General features: G+C 45.1%; 1 protein-coding gene across 4 annotated transcripts; it reads left to right on the top strand.

Annotated features, from left to right (window-relative positions):
* The first annotated feature begins 2,973 nt into the window (after positions 1–2,973).
* On the top strand, positions 2,974–17,272 carry LOC102127098 (mpv17-like protein). Of its 4 annotated transcripts, XR_012429497.1 has the most exons (6): positions 2,974–3,373; positions 5,243–5,515; positions 7,402–7,472; positions 8,566–8,675; positions 15,338–15,367; positions 15,449–15,785. XR_012429497.1 is itself a non-coding variant. In XM_005591319.5 (4 exons), the coding sequence occupies exons 1-4, from the start codon at positions 3,064–3,066 to the stop codon at positions 15,626–15,628; spliced, it is 591 nt and encodes a 196-aa protein (XP_005591376.3). In that variant the 5' UTR covers positions 2,974–3,063; the 3' UTR covers positions 15,629–17,272. The 4 variants fall into 4 exon arrangements, 2 of the variants coding, with proteins under 2 accessions (XP_005591376.3, XP_005591377.3); XR_012429498.1 differs by lacking the exon at positions 5,243–5,515; XM_005591319.5 differs by lacking the exons at positions 5,243–5,515; positions 8,566–8,675 and having other exon boundaries at positions 15,449–17,272.
* The last annotated feature ends 1,939 nt before the right edge of the window (positions 17,273–19,211 follow it).

Genomic DNA, 19,211 nt, shown 5'->3' on the forward strand with positions numbered 1-19,211 from the left:
GTGCTGGGATTACAGGCTTGAGCCACCGCGCCCGGCCCAAATTTGCTATTCTTATAAGGACACTAGACAGATTGGATTAGAGCCCATCCTAAAGGTCTCACTTTAACTTCATTGCGATTTTAAAGGCCCTGTCTTCAAACACAGTCGCCTTCGGAGGTACTGGAAATTAGGGCTTCAACATATGAATTTTGGAGGACATCATTTAGCCCATAACAACTGGGTTGATAAGTTGAGGGACAGCCTACAGAATAGCTGGTTAGTGGTCTGGCTTGGAGACTAAGGCCATTTGACAGTTCAACACAATGTGAAGCAATCCGGGATTGGAGGCCAGACTGGGAACAGAGAACCTAAGGGTGACGATTGGTGATCATTTGAATAAGATCTGTAGATTAGGTAAGCATATGATCTCTGTGCTTATTTCCCTGTTTTGATCATTGTACTGTGGTCATGTAAGATGTCAATATTTCAGGAAGCTTGGGTGAAGAGTATGTGGTAACTCTTTGTACTATTTTTGCAACTTATTTCAAAGTCTGTAGTTATTTCAAAATTAAAAGTTAAAAATCAAGGCTGGGCACAGTGGCTCATGCCTGTAATCCCAGCACTTTGGGAGGCCAAGGCCAGCGGATCACCTGAGGACAGGAGTTGTAGACCAGCCAAGCCCACGTGGCGAAACCCTGTCTCTACTAAGAATACCAAAATGAGCCAGGCGTGGTGGTGCATGCCCATAGTCCCAGCTACTCGGGAGGCTGAGGCAGGAGAATCGCTTAAACTTACAGTGAGCCGAAATCACACCACTGTACTCCAGCCTGGGCAACAGGAGTCTGTCTCAAAAAAAAGAAAAAAAAGAAAAGTTAAAAATCAGGGCCAGGCGTGGGGGATCATGCCTGTAATCCCAGCATTTTGGGAGGCTGAAGTGGGCAGATCATGAGGTCGGGAGTTCGAGACCATCCTGGCTAACACGGTGAAACCCCGTTTCTACTACAAATTCAAAAATAAAAAAAAAATTAGTCAGACATGGTGGTGGGTACCTGAAGTCCCAGTTACTTGGGAGGCTGAGACAGGAGAATGGCATGAACCCGGGAGGCGGAGCTTGCAGTGAGCCGAGATTACGCCACTGCACTCCAGCCTGGGTGACAGAGCTAGACTCCATCTCAAAAAAAAAAAAAAAAAATCAGAGCTGGGTTTGATGGCATGTGCCTGTAGTCCCAGCTACTGGGGATGCTGAGGTGGGAGTACCGCTTGAGTCCTGGAGTTCAAGACTAACCTGGGAAACACAGCGAGACCCTTCTTTCAAAAATAAATAAATGCAATCATTAAAAGTTAAACATTTGAAAACTGAATAAAAGTAGGGTAAATAGAGAAGAGAACAGGGTTGGATGTGACTGTGAAAGAGTAGGAAAAAAGGTCAGAAAAGGCCGGACATGGTGGCTCATGCCTATAATTGCAGCACTTAGGGAGTCCAAGGCAGGAGGATGACTTGAAGCCAGTAGTTCAAGACGAGCCTGGGGCAACATAATGAGAGCCTGTCTGTATAAAAAAATTACAAAATTAGCTGGGCATGGTGGCAGGTGTCTGTAGTCCCAGTTACTCGGGAGGCTGAGGCAGGAAGATCTGTTGAGCCCAGGAGTTTAAGCTTGCAGTGAGCTATGATTGCATCACTGCACTCCAGCCTGGGAAACAGGGTAAGATCCTATCTCAAACAAACAAACAAAAAAAGATCAAGAAAAAAAGAAGCAAGGAGAAAAATGAGTTCTATGAGGTGAGAGACTCTACAGTGTCTGTTGCTTGGGTTCCCACTAACACCCCACTTTTGGGACAGTGCCTGGAAGCTGGGAGCTCAGGATATGTTTTGGGAAGTGATGATCACTGAGGTACAAACTGAAGAGGAGAAGGCACATGGGCCTCCTCTCGAATTCATAAAAGCCCTCGCATTCTAACTTTTGATTTTCTCTCTAGAGGAAGTCACACAATCAGTTTAGTGTATTGCGTGTGTTGCAAATGTGAATTCGTGGCCTGCAAACATTTAAAAACACATTGCCATTTTGGGGACTGAGTTTTGCTATCCCTTCATTTCTTTTTCCCTTTTTTTTTTTTTTTTTTTTTGAGAGGGAGTCTCGCTCTGTTGCCCAGGCTGGAGTGCAGTGGCACCATCTCGGCTCACTGCAAGCTAATTACAGTACTTTTCTCTTTTTTTTTTTTTTCGTAGAGCAGGGGTCTTCCTATGTTGCCCAGGCTGGTCTGGAACTCCTGCCCTCAAAGGATCCTCCTAATTCTCCCAAAGTGCTCGGATTACAGACATGTGCCACTGCGCCCGGCCAAATGCACCTCTTTTTTTTAGTATACACTTCAGTGGTTTTTAATATATTCACAAATCCATGTAACCATCACACCTATCTAATTTCAAAATGTTTTTGGCCGGGCGCGGTGGCTCACGCCTGTAACCCCAGCACTTTGGGAGGCCGAGACGGGCGGATCAGTCGAGATCAGCCTGGCCAACATGTTGAAACCCCGTCTCCACTAAAAATACAAAAATTAGTCAGGCGTGATGGCGCACGCGTGTAGTCCCAGCTACTCGGAAGGCTGAGGCAGGAGAATCGCGTATAGTACCAGGGAGGCTGAGGCAAGAGAATCTCTTGAACCTGGGAGGCGGAGGTTGCAGTCAGTCCAGATCGGGCCGTTGCACTCCAGCCTGGGCGACAGAGCGAGACTCCATCTCAAAAAATCTAATTAATTAATAAAAATAAATAAATAAATAAATAACCCCATTACTTCTGCCTCTGTGGCTTTGCCTGTTCTGGGTATTTTGTGTGAATGAACCCATGCATGGGGGTGGGCCGGGCACCTTTCAAATGTTCAGCCCTCACGACGGCCCGTGGCCTCTGGATTGGACGGCGCGGGCTGGGTGTGCGCGGGGCGCCCAATCGCTCCGGAGCGTCTGGAGGGGGCAGGTGCAGGTGCGGGCGGCGGGGGCTCAGGGGCTGCTGGAGGCCCAGAAGGCTCGGACGCGGTGCAGGAAGCTGCTGACCACGCTGGCTCCTGATCGCAGGCGCCCACAGCGCGGACATGGCGGGCTGGTGGCCGGCATTGTCGCGCGCGGCCCGGCGCCACCCGTGGCCCACCAACGTGCTGCTCTACGGCTCGCTCTACTCGGCCGGGGACGCGCTGCAGCAGCGACTGCAGGGCTGCGAGGCCGACTGGCGCCAGACGCGGCGCGTGGCCACGTTGGCGGTGACCTTCCACGCCAACTTCAACTACGTGTGGCTGGGCCTGCTGGAGCGCGCGCTCCCCGGCCGCGCGCCGCGCGCGGTGCTGGCCAAGTTGCTCTGCGACCAGGTGGTCGGTGCACCCATCGCGGTCTCGGCCTTCTACACCGGTGAGGGGCCGGGAGGGGGGCTCGGGGGTGGGACCCGGTATTGGGGGACTGGAGGCAGGGACTCAGGATCAAGCAGCTGGAGGGAGGGCGCTGCAGGAGCCTGGGGACCCGGGTAGGAGCTGAGGCTCTGAGACCGGGGTTGCTTCAGGGGCCTGGAGGGCCAGGGCAAAGGCTGGAGACTGGGGTGTTTGATTGCGAGAAGTTGCGGGGGGCACTGGCTGGGGAGCCGGGAAATTGGGAAGCCAGAGGTCCAGCGGGTCAGGGGCTAGTGTCGGGGCTCAGACTCGGGGGTTGGATGTAGGTCAAGGCTGGAGCTGGCAGGGCTGGGGAGGTCTTTTCCCCCTGGAAAAGGGTCCACGGGAAAATAAAGGAGATCCCAGTTCAAGGCCATAGCAGCTGCATGATCATGAACCAGTCGTGGGCAGGGAAGGGACCGACCTGCTGTTCAGAAAATCCATGCCTGGGGCTCCGGGGCCAGCACAGGAACAAAACGCAAGGGGACCCATGACCCTGGGGGGCAGAGCAGGTGGAATCTGAGGTTGGGCCTGGATCTTCAGAAAACTCATGCCCAGGGGCCTAGTCCTGCTTTGGTGACAAGATTTTCCCCCGGGGGTCCCACGGAAGACATCAAGGGACCTTGGATCCTTGTCATTGGAGGACTATATACCTGTGAGGGTTCAGGGAACCCTCTCCTTAGAAAATGCGACCCGGGCCTGGGGTGTGGGGGACGGGGGCTTGACTGTGGAAACCTTCTCTACTGCCTACAATAAGAACAATGAAAATGTTACCTGAAAAATACCGGGATTCATTCCGGAACCTAACGAGTCCCAGATGACTCCATCAAGAGGCAGGTTTTGGTCAATGGGAGTTTTACTTGGCACAAGTAAGGAAGACACTGGGCGTGTTCTCCAAAGTAGTGTGTCCCCCCGAGAAGGAGACAGGAGGGTTTTATGGGGTGATGGAGAAAGGAGAGGGCGCGTGATTGCATGCAGAGTAGGAGTCCCAGTGAGTCATGATGCTAGCACATAGATTGCATAGGTTACATAGGTTATAGTCATGAAGCTATAGCTTCTCCCAGGGTGAAGACTTTAGCATGGAAATGAGGAGAGTTAACTTGGGTTCATCTATAAGTAACCTGGGGTCACTTAGGAGCTGGTTTAAACAAACAGGGTGACCTCATTCCACCCAGGGTTGGGGAACAACAGGTTGAGGGCAGGAGGCTGATTGCTCAAGCTGGTTAAATTCTTGTGATCTTTGGAGATCTTCCGTCTGCTTACAGAACAGGCCCTGTGGCCTCTATCATCATTGCAATTTCTATAGCCTTGAAGGGGATGGGGCGGGTAACTGGGGAGAAAATCTCTATGGGTCTTAAGCCTGACCTTGGGATTGGGGAACACAGATTTTCCCCCAAATGGGAGGGAACTTCTCCTAAGGGCTGTTGGTGCTTTCTAAACCAGGTTGAGGTCAGACAAGCCACCATCTTGAAGAGAGCTACCCTGCCCCTTGAACCTTATTTTGAAGAGTTGGATTCACTTCCTTTCTCTACAGACCCCACCAGAAACACAAACTACCTGGTTACCTATTGCCATTGCGGCCAACTACATGTCTATGGGATCAGTGGGTCAGGAGGACAGACAGCCTGAGAGCTAAGGCCTCCTGTTTTATCAGAAGGTCTTTGCCTGGTCCCAGGGTGTGATTTCCAGACTAGATTTGCAAACAGCTTCCTAGCACCTGTTACAGAAGCCTTGTACACTGGTGAAGGGGTAGGGGACCAGTATCCTATTGAATCCTGAAACAACTAGTGAGATTGTTCTCTTTTTCTTTTTATTTTCTTTCTTTCTTTCTTTTTTTTTTTTTTTTTGGAGACAGAGTCTTGCTTTATCGCCCAGCCTGTAGTGTGCAGTGGCCCGATTTCAGCTCACTGCAACCTCCATCTCCAGGTTCAAGCGATTCTCCTGCCTCAGCCTACCGAGGGACTGGGATTACAGATGTACACCACCACGCCCGGCTAATTTTTGCATTTTTAATGAAGACGGGGTTTCACCATGTTGGCCAGACTGGCCTCCAACTCCTAACCTCAAGTGATCTGCCCATCTCGGCCTCCCAAAGTGCTGGGATTACAGGCATGAGCCACCTCGCCCAGTCAGTTTTCAGTTTTTCTGGTTCAGTTTGCCTCACCTCAAATTTCCATGAAGGGGGAAGTGGAAGGGGATGGATTAGAGGTTTGCATGAGGCTCTACATGGAAATTGCACCAATCCCATGATCTTTGTGCTGGGATCACCTTGGGGAACCAGAGTGGTAACAGATTAACAACTCTGGCTTGGGAATCAGACACCTGGGTTGAACTCCGTCTGCTATTAACCTCTCTAAGCTCTTTTCCTCCTTTGTAACTCTACCTACCTTAGCGAATTGTAAGGAGGGACACATGAAATGAGGCGCATAAAGTACTTAGCATTTCATTAATGCTGGGTAAGTGGAACACAGTATTACCAATATTTTGCTGAGTCATGTAAGAATCTTCTGTAATTAACTAATAAGGCTCTTATTTCCCCTACCTCGTAATCGGGGATTGGAAAGAATTTTTAAAGTACTCTCAGTTTACAACCCTTTCTAAAATAGGAGAGCTTTGCCTTGCTACCTGAATTGCATTTTTCTTTTTTCCTTTTCTTTTTCTCAGACAAGGTCTCACTCTATTCCCTCAGGCTGAAGTGCAGTGATGTGATCACACCTCATTGCAGCCTCAACCTCCTAGGCTCAAGCAATCCTCCCACTTCTGCCTCTGGAGTAGTTGGGACCACAGGCGCGCAGCCCTATACCTGGCTGGTTTTTAAATTGTTTTGTGGAGACAAGGTCTTGATATATTGCCCAGGCTGTGAATTTCTCTTCAAGAATGTTGAAGATCAACGTTTTCAAAGTGTTTTTAGGAAGACTGAATTGGTGTTCCACTTTCAAATTTTGAATAGGGTAATACTGATGGGAAATTTGTAGTTGCCAGAGTATTTGGGTCCACTAGCCTTTTTTTATTTTTATATTTTTGAGATGGACTCTTGCTCTGTCACCCAGTCAGGAACTCAGTGGTGTGATGTCAGCTGACTGTAACCTCCAAATCCTGGGTTCAAGTGATCCTTCTGCCTCAGCCTCCTGAGAAGCTGGAATTACAGGCATGCACCACCACGCGGGGCTAATTTTGTATTTTTAGTAGAGACGGAGTTTCTCCATGGCTGGTCTCAAACTCCCAACCTCAGGTGATCCACCCGCCTCAGCCTCCCAAAGTGCTGGGATTACAGGCATGAGCCACCACAACCAGTCCACTAGCTTTTTTTTAAAAGATAGAAATTAAAATTTCAAAATGTTCAAATGTTCGACATTTCACAAAATCTTTGGAAGATAGAGAAAAGTAACCAATAGGCCCACTATTGTAACTTGATTCTTTTTCTGAATTACTATAGTTTTTGAAAAAATAATTGTTCTGCTATAACTTTTATACTCTGCTATTCTCACTTCGTATTTATCATTCCTTTAAAATTTATATAGTTTTAGAGTGGAGATTTTCTATTTTCTATTTTTTTCTATTTTCTTTTCTTTTTTTTTTTTGAGACAGGGTCTTGCTGTGTTGCCCAGGCTGGAGTGCAGTGTCATGATCACAGCTCACTGTAGCCTCCACCTCCCAGGCTCAGGCAATCCTTGCACTTCAGCCTCCTGAGTAGCTATGACTACAGGCACGCCACCACACCTGGCTAATTTTTGTACTTTTTGTAGGGATGGGGTTTTGCCCTGTTGCCCAGGCTGGTCTCTAAACTCCTGGACTCAAGCAGTCTGCCTGCCTCGGCCTCCCAAAGTGCTGCTGGGATTACAGGCTTGAGCCACCACGCCTGACTATGTTCTCTTTTCACTGTTGGATCAGAAGGGTCGTATTGATGGATGATAGTGATGGTTACTTTGCATTTTGGAATGGAAAACTTAAACATGCACTGTTATACGGTACCCTACTGAATCTTTTAAAATTCTTTTGGTGTTTTGCAAATAGGTATGAGCATTCTCCAGGAAAAGGATGACATATTTTTGGACCTGAAACAGAAATTCTGGAATACCTATCTGGTAAGTCAGGCATTTGAAAATGTAATCAGTATGTTTTTCGGTATATATATATGTATACACACACACACACACACACATATATACACACACATATACAGAAAGTATTTTTCTGTGTATATATTTATAAATATTTAAAAATCTTTTAATTGACACATATATGTACATATTTTCAGTATACACATGATAATTTGATACATTTGTATAATCATATCAGGATTCTTTGTGTGTGTGTGTGTGTGTGTGTATATATATATATATTTTTTTTTTTTTTTTAATTAAAAAAAATTGTTTTTGAGACAGGGTCTCATTCTGTCACCCAGGCTAGAATGCAGGGGCATGATCATGGCTCACTGCAGCCTGGACCTCCTGAGCTCATGTGATCCTCCCACCTCAGCCTCCTGAGTAGCTGAGACTACAGGCATGTGCCACCACACCCAGTTAATTATTTTTACATTTTTTGGTGGAGAGAGTCTCACTATGTAGCCCAGGCTGGCCGCGAACTCCTGTGCTCCAGCGATTCTCCCATCTCAACCTTCAGTCCATTTCTATTAAACTATTCCTAAATTAGAGCTCCAGTTTGGTTGGCAGAAGGGTCCAATATTCTGACAGAGAAATCTTCAAGTTATTTTGATAGATATATGAGGAGAGGGTCTAAGAGTATCTGTACTTCTCATGAATTGGAAAGAAATAATGTCTCTGGGCCAGGCGCGCTGGCTCACGCCTGTAATCCCAACACTTGGGAGGCTGAGGCAGGCGGATCACTTGATGTTAGGAGTTTGAAACCAGCCTGGCCAATATGGTGAAACCCTATCTCTACTAAAAATACAAAAAATAGCTGGTCACAGTGGTGCATGTCTGTAATCCCAGCTACTCAGCAGGCCGAGGCATCTCCGGAGAATCACTTGAACCTGGAGACAGAGGTTGCAGTGAGCTGAGATCGCACCACTGCACTCCAGCCTGGGCAACACAGCAAGACTCCATCTCAAAAAGAAAAAAAAAAGAAAAGAAATAATATCTCAATGTTGTCAATGATTTCTGACTTTATTCTATTAACTCTTATTAATGATCACGATTTATTTTGTGAATTTTGCAGCCCAAGTGACAACAATTTATTTTGTAAATTGGGATTCTATTTGCAAAATAGGGATTGCAGACTGAGTGGCTTAATGGAGTCATTCCCACATTCAAAGCCAGTGTTTTCAGGTGAGCTTTCTGCAGAGTCCTGGTGAAGAGAACTTTAATGTCACAAAGGTATTGATAGCGAAGGAGAAGGTTTCCAAGGGTTATTCCAAGGTTTGAAGCAAATCAGCGGTTTTACTGTTTGCTCGGCACAAATATATACAGTCCCATCCAATACGTATTTATTCATTGATTCAGTTAATATTTATTGAACAGTGTCCTTAAGGCCTGGCAAAGTCAGGGATACTTTTCATCTCTGCCCTAGAGCATGTTTGATTGCATTCATCACAAGGAGGTAAATCTTTGGGATTACAGAATGTTCACAGACTGGCCTAGGGCTTCACATGTTTTTCATTCCCTATCAAAAGCAGTGTTGAGCCACACCCAGCTATTACCTCCACAGCTTCTAGCATCATCTGTTGGATGGTACCAAGCGCCTGAGCCAGAATTACTTGATGGCTAGAGGTAGAGGATGGAGAGGTTTGAAGTCAGAGGCTTCCCGTGAGCCTCTATACTCAGGAACAGTAACTACAAGCAATATGTTCAGAACTCTTGTGATTCCTCTTAGGGCAGAAATTGAGGACCCCATGGTGATAACCAAATATGATTTTCTTCTGTTTGTTTTGTGTGTGTGGTTTTTTATTTTTAGATGGAGTCTTGCTCTGTCCCCTAGGCTGGAGTGCAGTGGCACCACTTCGGCTCTCTGCAACCTCTGCCTCCTTGGTTCAAGCAATTCTCCAGCCTCAGCCTCCTGAGTAGCTGGAATTACAGACTTGCACCACCACATCCAGCTAATTTTTTGTATTTTTCAGTAAAGATAGGGTTTCACTATGTTGGCCAGGTTGGTCTTGAACTCCTGACCTCAGGTGATCCGCCTGCCTCAGCCTCCCAAAATTCTGGGATTACAGGTGCGAACCACCATGCCCAGTCACTTCTTTTATTTTGGAAAAAGGAACAAGTTTTTCCATTATGTTGTAAAGTCTATGGAGATATATACATCTAACTTTTTTTCTTTTTTAAAAGAGCAAGGGCCCGGGGCAGTGGTTCACGCCTGTAATCCCAACACTGGGAGGCAGAGGCGGGTGGATCACAAAGTCAGGAAATCGAGACCATCTTGGCTAACATGGTGAAACCCTGTCTCCACTGAAAATCCAAAAAATTGGCCGGGCGCGGTGGCTCAAGCCTGTAATTCCAGCACTTTGGGAGGCCGAGACGGGCGGATCACGAGGTCAGGAGATCGAGACCATCCTGGCTAACACGGTGAAACCCCGTCTCTACTAAAAAAAATACAAGAAAATTAGCCGGGCGAGGTGGCGGGCGCCTGTAGTCCCAGCTACTCGGGAGGCTGAGGCAGGAGAATGGCGTGAACCCGGGGAGGCGGAGCTTGCAGTGAGCCGAGATGGCGCCACTGCACTCCAGCCTGGGGCACAGAGCAAGACTCCGTCTCAAAAAAAAAAAAAAAAAAAAAAAAAGAAAATCCAAAAAATTAGCAGGGTATGATGGCACGAGCCTACTTGGAAGGCTGAGGCAGGAGAATCGCTTGAAACCGGGAGGCAGAGGTTGCAGTAAGCCGTGATTGCACCACTGTACTCCAGACTGGGCAACAGAGCAAGACCCCATCTCCAAAAAAAAAGCCAGAAGGAAGTAGGCAGCTCACACCTGTAACCCCAGCACTTTGGGAGGCTGAGGCAGGAGGATTGCTAGAGCCCAGGAGTTTGAACCAGCCTGCTCAACATAGTGAAACCCCATCTCTACAAAAATAAAATAGCTGAGCATAGTGGCATACATCTGTGGTCCCAGCTGCTCAGGAGGCTGAGATGGGAGGATTGCAAGCCTGGGAGGTCGAGGCTGCCATGAGCTGTGATTGCATAGCTGCACACCAGCCTGAGTGACAGAGTGAGACCCTGTTTCAAAAAAAAAAAAAAAAAAAAAAAGCAGGAAGTAGCATTGGGAAAGAAAGAAGCTTCAGGCAGGGATTTGTATATGAACACAGGAATATTTGCATACTATTTTAAAAAACAGTGGTTACAATGAGTGAGTCTCATCTACCTTCAGGAAAAGAAAGAGGGTAAACCAGCGGTCTGAAGCCCAGCCCATCTGGATATTTTGTGGGAAGATTTCCTGTAATAAAACTGTTGACCAGGCAGGATGACTCAAGCCTGTAATCCCAGCACTTTGGTAGGCCGACACAGGTGGATCACGAGGTTAAAAGATCGAGACCATCCTGGCCAACTTGGTGAAACCCCGTCTCTACTAAAAATATAAAAATTAGCTGGGCATGGTGGAGGGCACCTGTAATCCCAGCTACTCAGCAGGCTGAGGCAGGATAATTGTTGGAACCCGGGAGGTGGAGTTTGCAGTGAGCCAAGATGGTACCACTGCACTCCAGCCTGGCGACAGAGGGAGACTCCCTTAAAAAAAAAAAAAAAAAAAGAAGAAGAAAGAAAAGTGTCTTCCAGGTGCTGTCTTAGGTGTGTTAGTGGAAGATACCCAAAAAACCACATAAAACACAGATTCTGACCTAAAGGGACTTAGAGTCTAGTGGGATAGATAGATAAATAGACAAGTCATTAACTAGAGTTTGACCAGAAATGCTTTCAGATTCCAAGAGTACTTAGCACAGCGAGGAGGTGTAGAGATGGGAATCAAGGAAGTCTTTCTGGGGCCAGGCACCAGTGGCTCATGCCTGTAATTCCAGCACTTTGGGAGGCCAAGGTGGGTGGATTGCTTGAGCTCAGGAGTCTGAGACCAGCCTGGGCAATATGATGACGAAACCTCATCTCCAGAAATACAAAAATGAGCTGGGCATGGTGTCTGGCACCTGTAGTCCCAGCCACTCAGGGAGGCTGAGGTGGGAGGATCTCCTGAGCCCAGGAGGTCGAGACTGCAGTAAGCTATAATTGTGCCACTGCACTCTGGCCTGGGTAACACAGCGAGACCCTGTCTCAAAATGAAAAAATTAAAAAAAAAAAAAAAAGGATCTGGAGTTATGCACATACTGGGGGACAGGGCATTCCAGGGGCAGAAGAGCTGAGTAGAATTACAATGTGTAAAGCACCATGGTATGCCTGGAGGGGAGAAACCACAGGCAGTTTGGTGTTCACAGAGTATTTGTTGAGCAACTTGGAATGAGTTTGGATCCTGGAGACTGTTGAACGCCTGGAGCTGAGGATCTTGAACTTCACAGTTAGGTAATGGCAGCAAAGGAAACCAAAGTGGGAGTTATCGTAACCAAGTTCATATAAGAAATAAGGCAGGACATTGGGTGTGGTGGCTCATGCCTGTAATCCTAACACTTTGGGAGGCTGAGGCAGGAGGATCCCTTGAGGTTAGGAGTTTGAGACCAGCTTGGGCAACACAGCAAGACCCTGTTTGTGTTTAAAAAAATAAAACTGGCCAGGCATGGTGGCTCACGCCTGTAATCTCAGCACTTTGGGAGGCCGAGGCGAGAGGGTCACTTGAAGTCAGGAGTTTGAGACCAGCCTGACCAAAATGGTGAAACCCGTTCTCTCCTGAAAAATACAAAAAATTAGCCGGGTGTGGTGGCACGCGCTTGTCATCCCAGCTAGTCAGGAGGCTGAGGAAGGAGAATCACTTGAACCTGGGAGGCGGAGATTGCAGTGAGCCGAGACTGCACCACTGCACTCCAGTCTGGGTGACAGAGCAAGACTCCGTCTCAACAAACAAAACAAAACAAACAAACAAACAAAAATGAGGTGAGTTCAGTTTGGGAAACGTTGAATGCCAGATGTCTTTGGGCTATTCAGAGGGAGATTGCCGAAGCACAGAAGAGAGTTCATGGCAGTGTTTAATTATTTTTAGTGCTCACATGTCCCAGATTCGGCCAGTGGGAGTCCCTCCAAGCTGGTTCCTGTGTCCTGTGACATCACCCGTCTTCTTTCTCCTTTTCTTCTTTTATAAGCCACTTCCTTTCTGGCATGACAGTATGTTCCAGAACCATGTTGTACCTTGCACCTGCCCTGCCCTGGCCCTACAATCAGCCAATTCTCTGAGGCATCCTGATTTCTTTTGGTGAGGGAATGGTTTGAGAACAAAATATACTACTGCATGATACCACATTCTGACGAGAAAAAAAAACACAGCCATAAGAAATAAAGCCATGGACAGGCACGGTGGCTCACGCCTGTAATCCTAACACTTTGGGAGGCAGAGGTGGGAGGATTGCTTGGGGCCGGGAGTTCAAGACCAAACTGGCCCACATAATGAGGGCTCATCTCTATTAAGAAAAAAAAAAAAAAAAAGAAAGAAGGAAAGCCATGTTTGGATGAGTTTAGTCTTTTGATTATTTTTGCTAAAGTTTTAAATTCTTTTTTTTTTTTTTTTTTAAAGACAGAGTCTTGTTCTGTTGCCCAGGCTGGAGTTCAGTGGTGCAGTCTTGGCTCACTGCAATCTCCACCTCCCGGGTTCAAGCGATTCTCCTGCCTCAGCCTCTTGAGTAGCTGGGATTACAGGTTCCTGACATCATGCTCTGCTAATTTTTGTGTTTTTAGTAAAGACAGGGTTTCTCCATGTAGGTCAGGCTGATCTCAAACTCCCCACTTCAGGTGATCCCCCGCCTTTGCTTCCCAAAGTGCTGGGATTATAGGGGTATATTTTGTGTTTAAAGTATATTTAAAAATTAAGGGCCAGGCTCAGTGTCTCATGCCTGTAATCCCAGCAGTTTGGGAGTTCGAGGTTGGCAGATCGTCTGAGGTTGGGAATTTGAGATGCACAACAAGAGCGAAAGTCCGTCTCAAAAAAAAATAAATAAATAAATAAAAATATACATTATGTTCAGGTGCGGTGGTTCACACCTGTAATCCCAGCACGTTGGGAGGCCGAGGCGGGCAGATCACCTGAGGTCAGGAGTTCGAGACCAGCCTATCCAATATTGAGAAACCCTATCTCTACTAAAAATACAAAAAATTAGTCGGGCGCAATCGTGTGCACCTGTAATCCCAGCTACTCGGAGGCTGAGGCAGGAGAATCGTTTGAACCCGGGAGGTGGAGGTTGCAGTGAGCTGAGATTGCACCATTGCGCTCCAGCCTGGGCAACAAGAGCGAAACCCCATCTCAAAAAAAAAAAAAAAAAAAAAAAAAAATATATATATATATATATATATATACACACACACACATGCACATTATATGTATTATCTACTTTTGAATATAAACATAAATATTATAAAACTTTTATTGCAATTGTTCATTTTAGAAACTTCAAAAATACAAATTAGTGAAAAGAAGAAAATAAGTCTATAATACCACTTTTAAGGACTATTTTAAAAACTTCTAGCCTTTTTTTTGAGGTATAATTTACATACCAAGACTTAAAAAAAAAAAATTTGTAAAGGTGACTTTTTCATCAGACTGTATAGGATAAAGCTTGTTAAAATGTCTATCTAAGATACTTTGTAATATATGAAAATTTCAGCTAAACTTGTTCTATAGCATTACATGGTTTGAATATATTACTAGAAAATCATTCCATAAACAATGGTTTGTATATAGTATTAACAATTCAAGGCTGGGCACAGTGGCTCATGGCTGTAATCCTTTGGGAGGCCGAGGCAGGCAGATCACCTGAGGTCAGGAGTTCAAGACCAGCCTGGCCAACATGGTGAAACCCTGTCTCTACTAAAAATACAAAAATTAGCCAGGCATGGTGGCAGGCGCCTGTGATCCCAGCTACTCAGGAGGTTGAGGCAGGAGAATCGTTTGAACCTGGGAGGCAGAGGTTGCAGTGAGCCAAGATCTTGCCACTGCATTCCAGCCTAGGCAACAGAATGAGACTCCATCTCAAAATAAATAAATTAATTAATTTGGGTGAGGCGACTCACGCCTGTAATCCCAGCACTTTGGGAGGCTGTGGTGGGCTATTACTTTTGCCTGGGAGTTCGAGACCAGCCTGGGCAACACAGAGATTCCGTGTCTCAAAAAGAAAAAATTAAATTAAAAAAATAAAAAGTAAAGAATTCATTGATGATTCTGTATTTACAAATATATTCCTGCATCATTTTTCCATGGTAACCAGGAAATGGCGATGCATAAATATATGTTGTCATTTCCAAAGCGGCCGTCTTCCAGAATTGGTACTGATTCTAGTAGACCTTTCATCCTGGTATTAAAAATATAATTAATACAAATGTCTTGTACCTAATAGCTTTTTTCCCCACAATTCCCCAACCCCCTCACTCTAGAGGCCTTAAGTAGTCTAATTTAATCAGCTTAGTCTGAAATGTAATACTACCTCAGCATCTAGTTGGCCTAGTATTTCTTACTCTTTTATGGAATGAACTGTGCAACTGTTTTGTGTGGTTAAAAGGTATGCTAGGCCGGGTATAGTGGCTCACACCTGTAATCCCAGGCCAAGGTGGGCGGATCACCTGAGGTCGGGGGTTGGAGACCAGCCTGGCCAACAGGGTGAAAACCCATCTCTACTAAAAATACAAAAATTAGCCAAGTGAGGTGGTGTGCGCCTGTAATCCCAGATACTCAGGAGACAGAGGCACGAGAATTGCTTGAACCCAGGAGGCAGACGTTGCAGTGAGCTAAGATTACACCACTGCACTCCCGTCTGGGCAACAGGGTGAGACCCTGTCTCAAAAAATAAAAAATAAAATAAATAAAAAATAAAAGGCATTCTACTAAAGTTGTTGCTTTTTTTTTTTTTTTTTTAATTCCAGAGCGGACTGGTGTACTGGCCTTTTGTACAGGTAAGTTCCGCCTACTCAGTAATATTAACTCAGGGCTTTGGTTTCCATGTGGCCCTAACGAACTCTCTGTCTCTGTTCCAGCTGACCAACTTCAGCCTTGTTCCTGTTCAATGGAGAACAGCTTACACTGGAGTCTGTGGTTTTCTCTGGGCCATCTTCGTCTGTTTTTCCCAGCAGAGTGGTGACGGCACATTGAAGTCAGCTTTCACCATTTTACGTACAAAGTGGACCAGTGCCATAGAAGGGTCCCCGGAGAAATGAGAAGTCAAGGACTCTCTTAAAGGGACCATATATTTGACCTAAAATGCACAGAACTGCCTGCAGACAAAATACTTGATGTGCCAATTATGCATTTCATTTTGAGGAATTACTGCTATTTGTAGACCCATTTTTAAAAAAATTATCAATGATTATTTTTGAATTGTATTCAGACATTTTTTTCTCTTCTAGTCTGAAATATTACTTCTCGAATATTTTGGTTAATATGAATAATAGTGGCAAAATGGCATTTCAGAATTATCAATATTTCTAATATTTTAATGCAAGTTTCAGGAAACTTGGTTTTGATTGTTTACATTTCTATTCTAAAATCTCAGGTTATCTCCTGAACACTTTTGGGCAGATGAACTTTTATACTAAAAAATAGTTCTTATAGTGAATTTTAATTTACATAGAACTCAGTCGAAATGAAGATTTAATAACAAGATTTCTTTCCTCAAAACATAATTTGTTGTTATTTTGATACTAAAATTTAGTAAGTACTTTTTTTTTGTTTTGTTTTCTTTTGTTTTGATATGGAGTCTTGCTCTGTCGCCCAGGCTGGAGTGCAGTGGCGCGATCTCAGCTCACTGCAGCCTCCACCCTCCGGGTTCAAGCAATTCTCCTGCCTCAGGCTCCTGAGTAGCTGGGATTACAGACACATTACACCATGCCCGGCTGATTTTTGTATTTTTGTTTTGTTTTGTTTTGTTTTGTTTTTGTTTTTGAGATGGAGTCTTGCTCTGTCGCCCAGGCTGGAGTGCAGTGGCGCCATCTAGGCTCACTGCAAGCTCAGCCTCCCAGATTCACGCCATTCTCCTGCCTCGGCCTCCCCAGTAGCTGGGATTACAGGCACCCACCACCACGCCCAGCTAATTTGTTGTATTTTTAGTAGAGACGGGGTTTCACCATGTTAGCCAGGATGGTCTCGATCTCCTGACCTCGTGATCCACCTGCCTCGGCCTCCCAAAGTGTTGGGATTACAGGCGTGAGCCACCGCGCCCAGCCTAATTTTTGCATTTTTAGTAGAGACAAGGTTTCACCATGTTGGCCACAATGGTCTTGATCTCCTGACCTCATAATCTGCTCGCCTTGGCCTTCCAAAGTGCTGGGATTACAGGTCTGAGCCACCACAACCGACTTTTTTTTTTTTTTTCCTTTTTGAGGTGGAGTCTTGCTCTGTCACCCAGGTTGGAGTGCAGTGGCATGATTGCAGCTCACTGCAACCTCCGCCTCCTGGGTTCAAATGATCCTCCTGCCTCATCCTTCAGAGTAGCTGGGATTACAGGCACGTGCCACCATGCCTGGCTCAGTTTTGTATTTTTAGTAGAGATGGCGTTTGGCCATGTTGCCCAGGCTGGTCTCGAACTCTAGCTTTAACTGATCCACTCGCCTTGGCCTCTCAAAGTGCTGGGATTATAGGCGTGAGCCACCGCACCTGCCTCAGTAAGTACATTTCTTATGATCAAAAAAAGAGTAGTATATGATTGTTGTATTCTGTATAGAACGTATTCTATTGATATCTTCTGTTTTTATAATTTCTATAAGTAGTTTTTAATGAATGCTTCTTAGTTTTGGGCAGATTCAGTTGACTAAAGCACCTCATTTCCCAGATACATGAAATAAAACATTTGACTTCTTTTCAAATTTCACACTGATGTTATTTTGTGAAAATCAGTGCTTTAACATAAATCTTTATACTTTAAGGTAAACTTGAGAAACTTGATCTAATATTTAATATTTATTCAGTTCGTCTAACTTCTACACCATCAGATTTAATTACATAACTATCTCAAGAAGTTTCACTTGGATATAGTCGTTCACACTTGTAATCCCGGCACTTTGGGAGGCAGAGGTGGGAGGATCCCTTAAGGCAAGGAGTTTGAGACCAGCCTAGGCAATATTGCAAGATCTCATCTTTATTCAAAAAAAAAAAAAAGTTTTGGGAGGCTGAGGTGGGTGGATCACGAGGGCAGGAGATTGAGACCATCATGGCTAACATGGTGAAACCCCATCTCTACTAAAAATACAGAAAATTAGCCGGGCGCCTGTACTCCCAGCTACTTGGGAGGCTGAGGCAGGAGAATGGCATGAACCCGGGAGACGGAGCTTGCAGTGAGCTGAGATCGCACCTCTGCACTCCAGCCTGGGCGACAGAGCAAGACTCCATCTCAAAAAAAAAAAGGTTCAGCAAATTCCACCTAAGAATTCCACCAGAGTTCTGTTGTCTGCAATGTCATGTTCCACGGATTTCAAATTGTGAAGCCCTGAACTGTTAATTTATCTTGAGAATTTATATTTAAGCTTAATTTATTAAGACTACATACCTAAAAATTGAGCATATAATTTATATAATTTATTTAAGTTTCTATAAGTCATAAATACGCAGTTTCCAAGTGTATACTTCATCTGAATGTAATAAGCATTAATATATTTTACATTATCGGGACCATAGTAAATAAATTTCTAAATGGTTTGTAAAATAACTTACTTGCGTCGTTGTAAAAGTAGTTAATATAATGGAAAAAACTGTTTCATAATAAGATACATTTTAACATCAAAAAGTGTCCCAAAGTAATTGTATGTACTATCGGGCAAACCTTTACAGAAGCTGTGGTGTCACTTTTATGATGGAAGAATAGTGTTTGCTTTTGTATAAAAGTACTTAGGGCTGGGCGTGGTGGCTCATGTCTATAATCCCAGTGCTTTGGGAGGCGAAGGCAGGTGGATTGTCTGAGCCCAGGAGTTTGAGACCAGCCTAGGCAACGTGGCAATAGCCTGTCTCTCTAAAACATACAAACATTAGCCAAGCATGGTGGTGTGATCCTGTAGTCCCAGCTACTTGGGAGACTGAGGCAGGAGGATCTCGAACCTAGGAGGCAGAAGATGAATAAATAAATGGATGCAACTGAATATGATGTGGTCTCTCTTGAAAGAGAGAGCAAAAGAGATTTAAATAATAACAATTATAATAAGGCTGGGTGCGGTGGTTCACACTTGTAATCCTGGAACTTTGGCAGGCCAAGACAGGCGGATTGGTTGAGGTCAGGAGTTCAAGACTGGTATGGCCGACACGGTGAAACCCCATCTCTATTAAAGATACAAAATTAGCCGGACATAGTAGTGCGTGCCTGTGGTCTCAGCTACTCAGGTGGCTGAAACAGGAGAATCTCTTGAACCTGGGAAGCACAGGTTGTAGTGAACCAATAAATATAAAAAGTATTAAAGTACTAACAGAGGAAAACTTCCACTGATCACCCTATAGCTTTAAATAACACAGAAGCATATGCCCAGTTTACTTGTAATTAAAAATCACGCATCATTCACAATTTATCAGTCTTGTTTATTTGTGAAAAACTAATACAAGTTATTCTCTTTTATCTATATTGTGATTGGTTTGGTGAGAGGGAATTGGGCCACTTGAGAGTTTGTGCATGTTTAAAATTTTCTGGCCAGGCATGGTGGGTCACACCTGTAATCCCAGCACTTTGGGAGGCCAAGACGGGCGGATCACTTGAGCTCAGGAGTTCAAGACCAACCTGGGCAAAATGATGAAACCCTATCTTTACCAAAAATACAAAAAGTA

This window comes from Macaca fascicularis, chromosome 20, assembly GCF_037993035.2.
Source record: "Macaca fascicularis isolate 582-1 chromosome 20, T2T-MFA8v1.1".
NCBI lineage: Eukaryota > Metazoa > Chordata > Mammalia > Primates > Cercopithecidae > Macaca > Macaca fascicularis.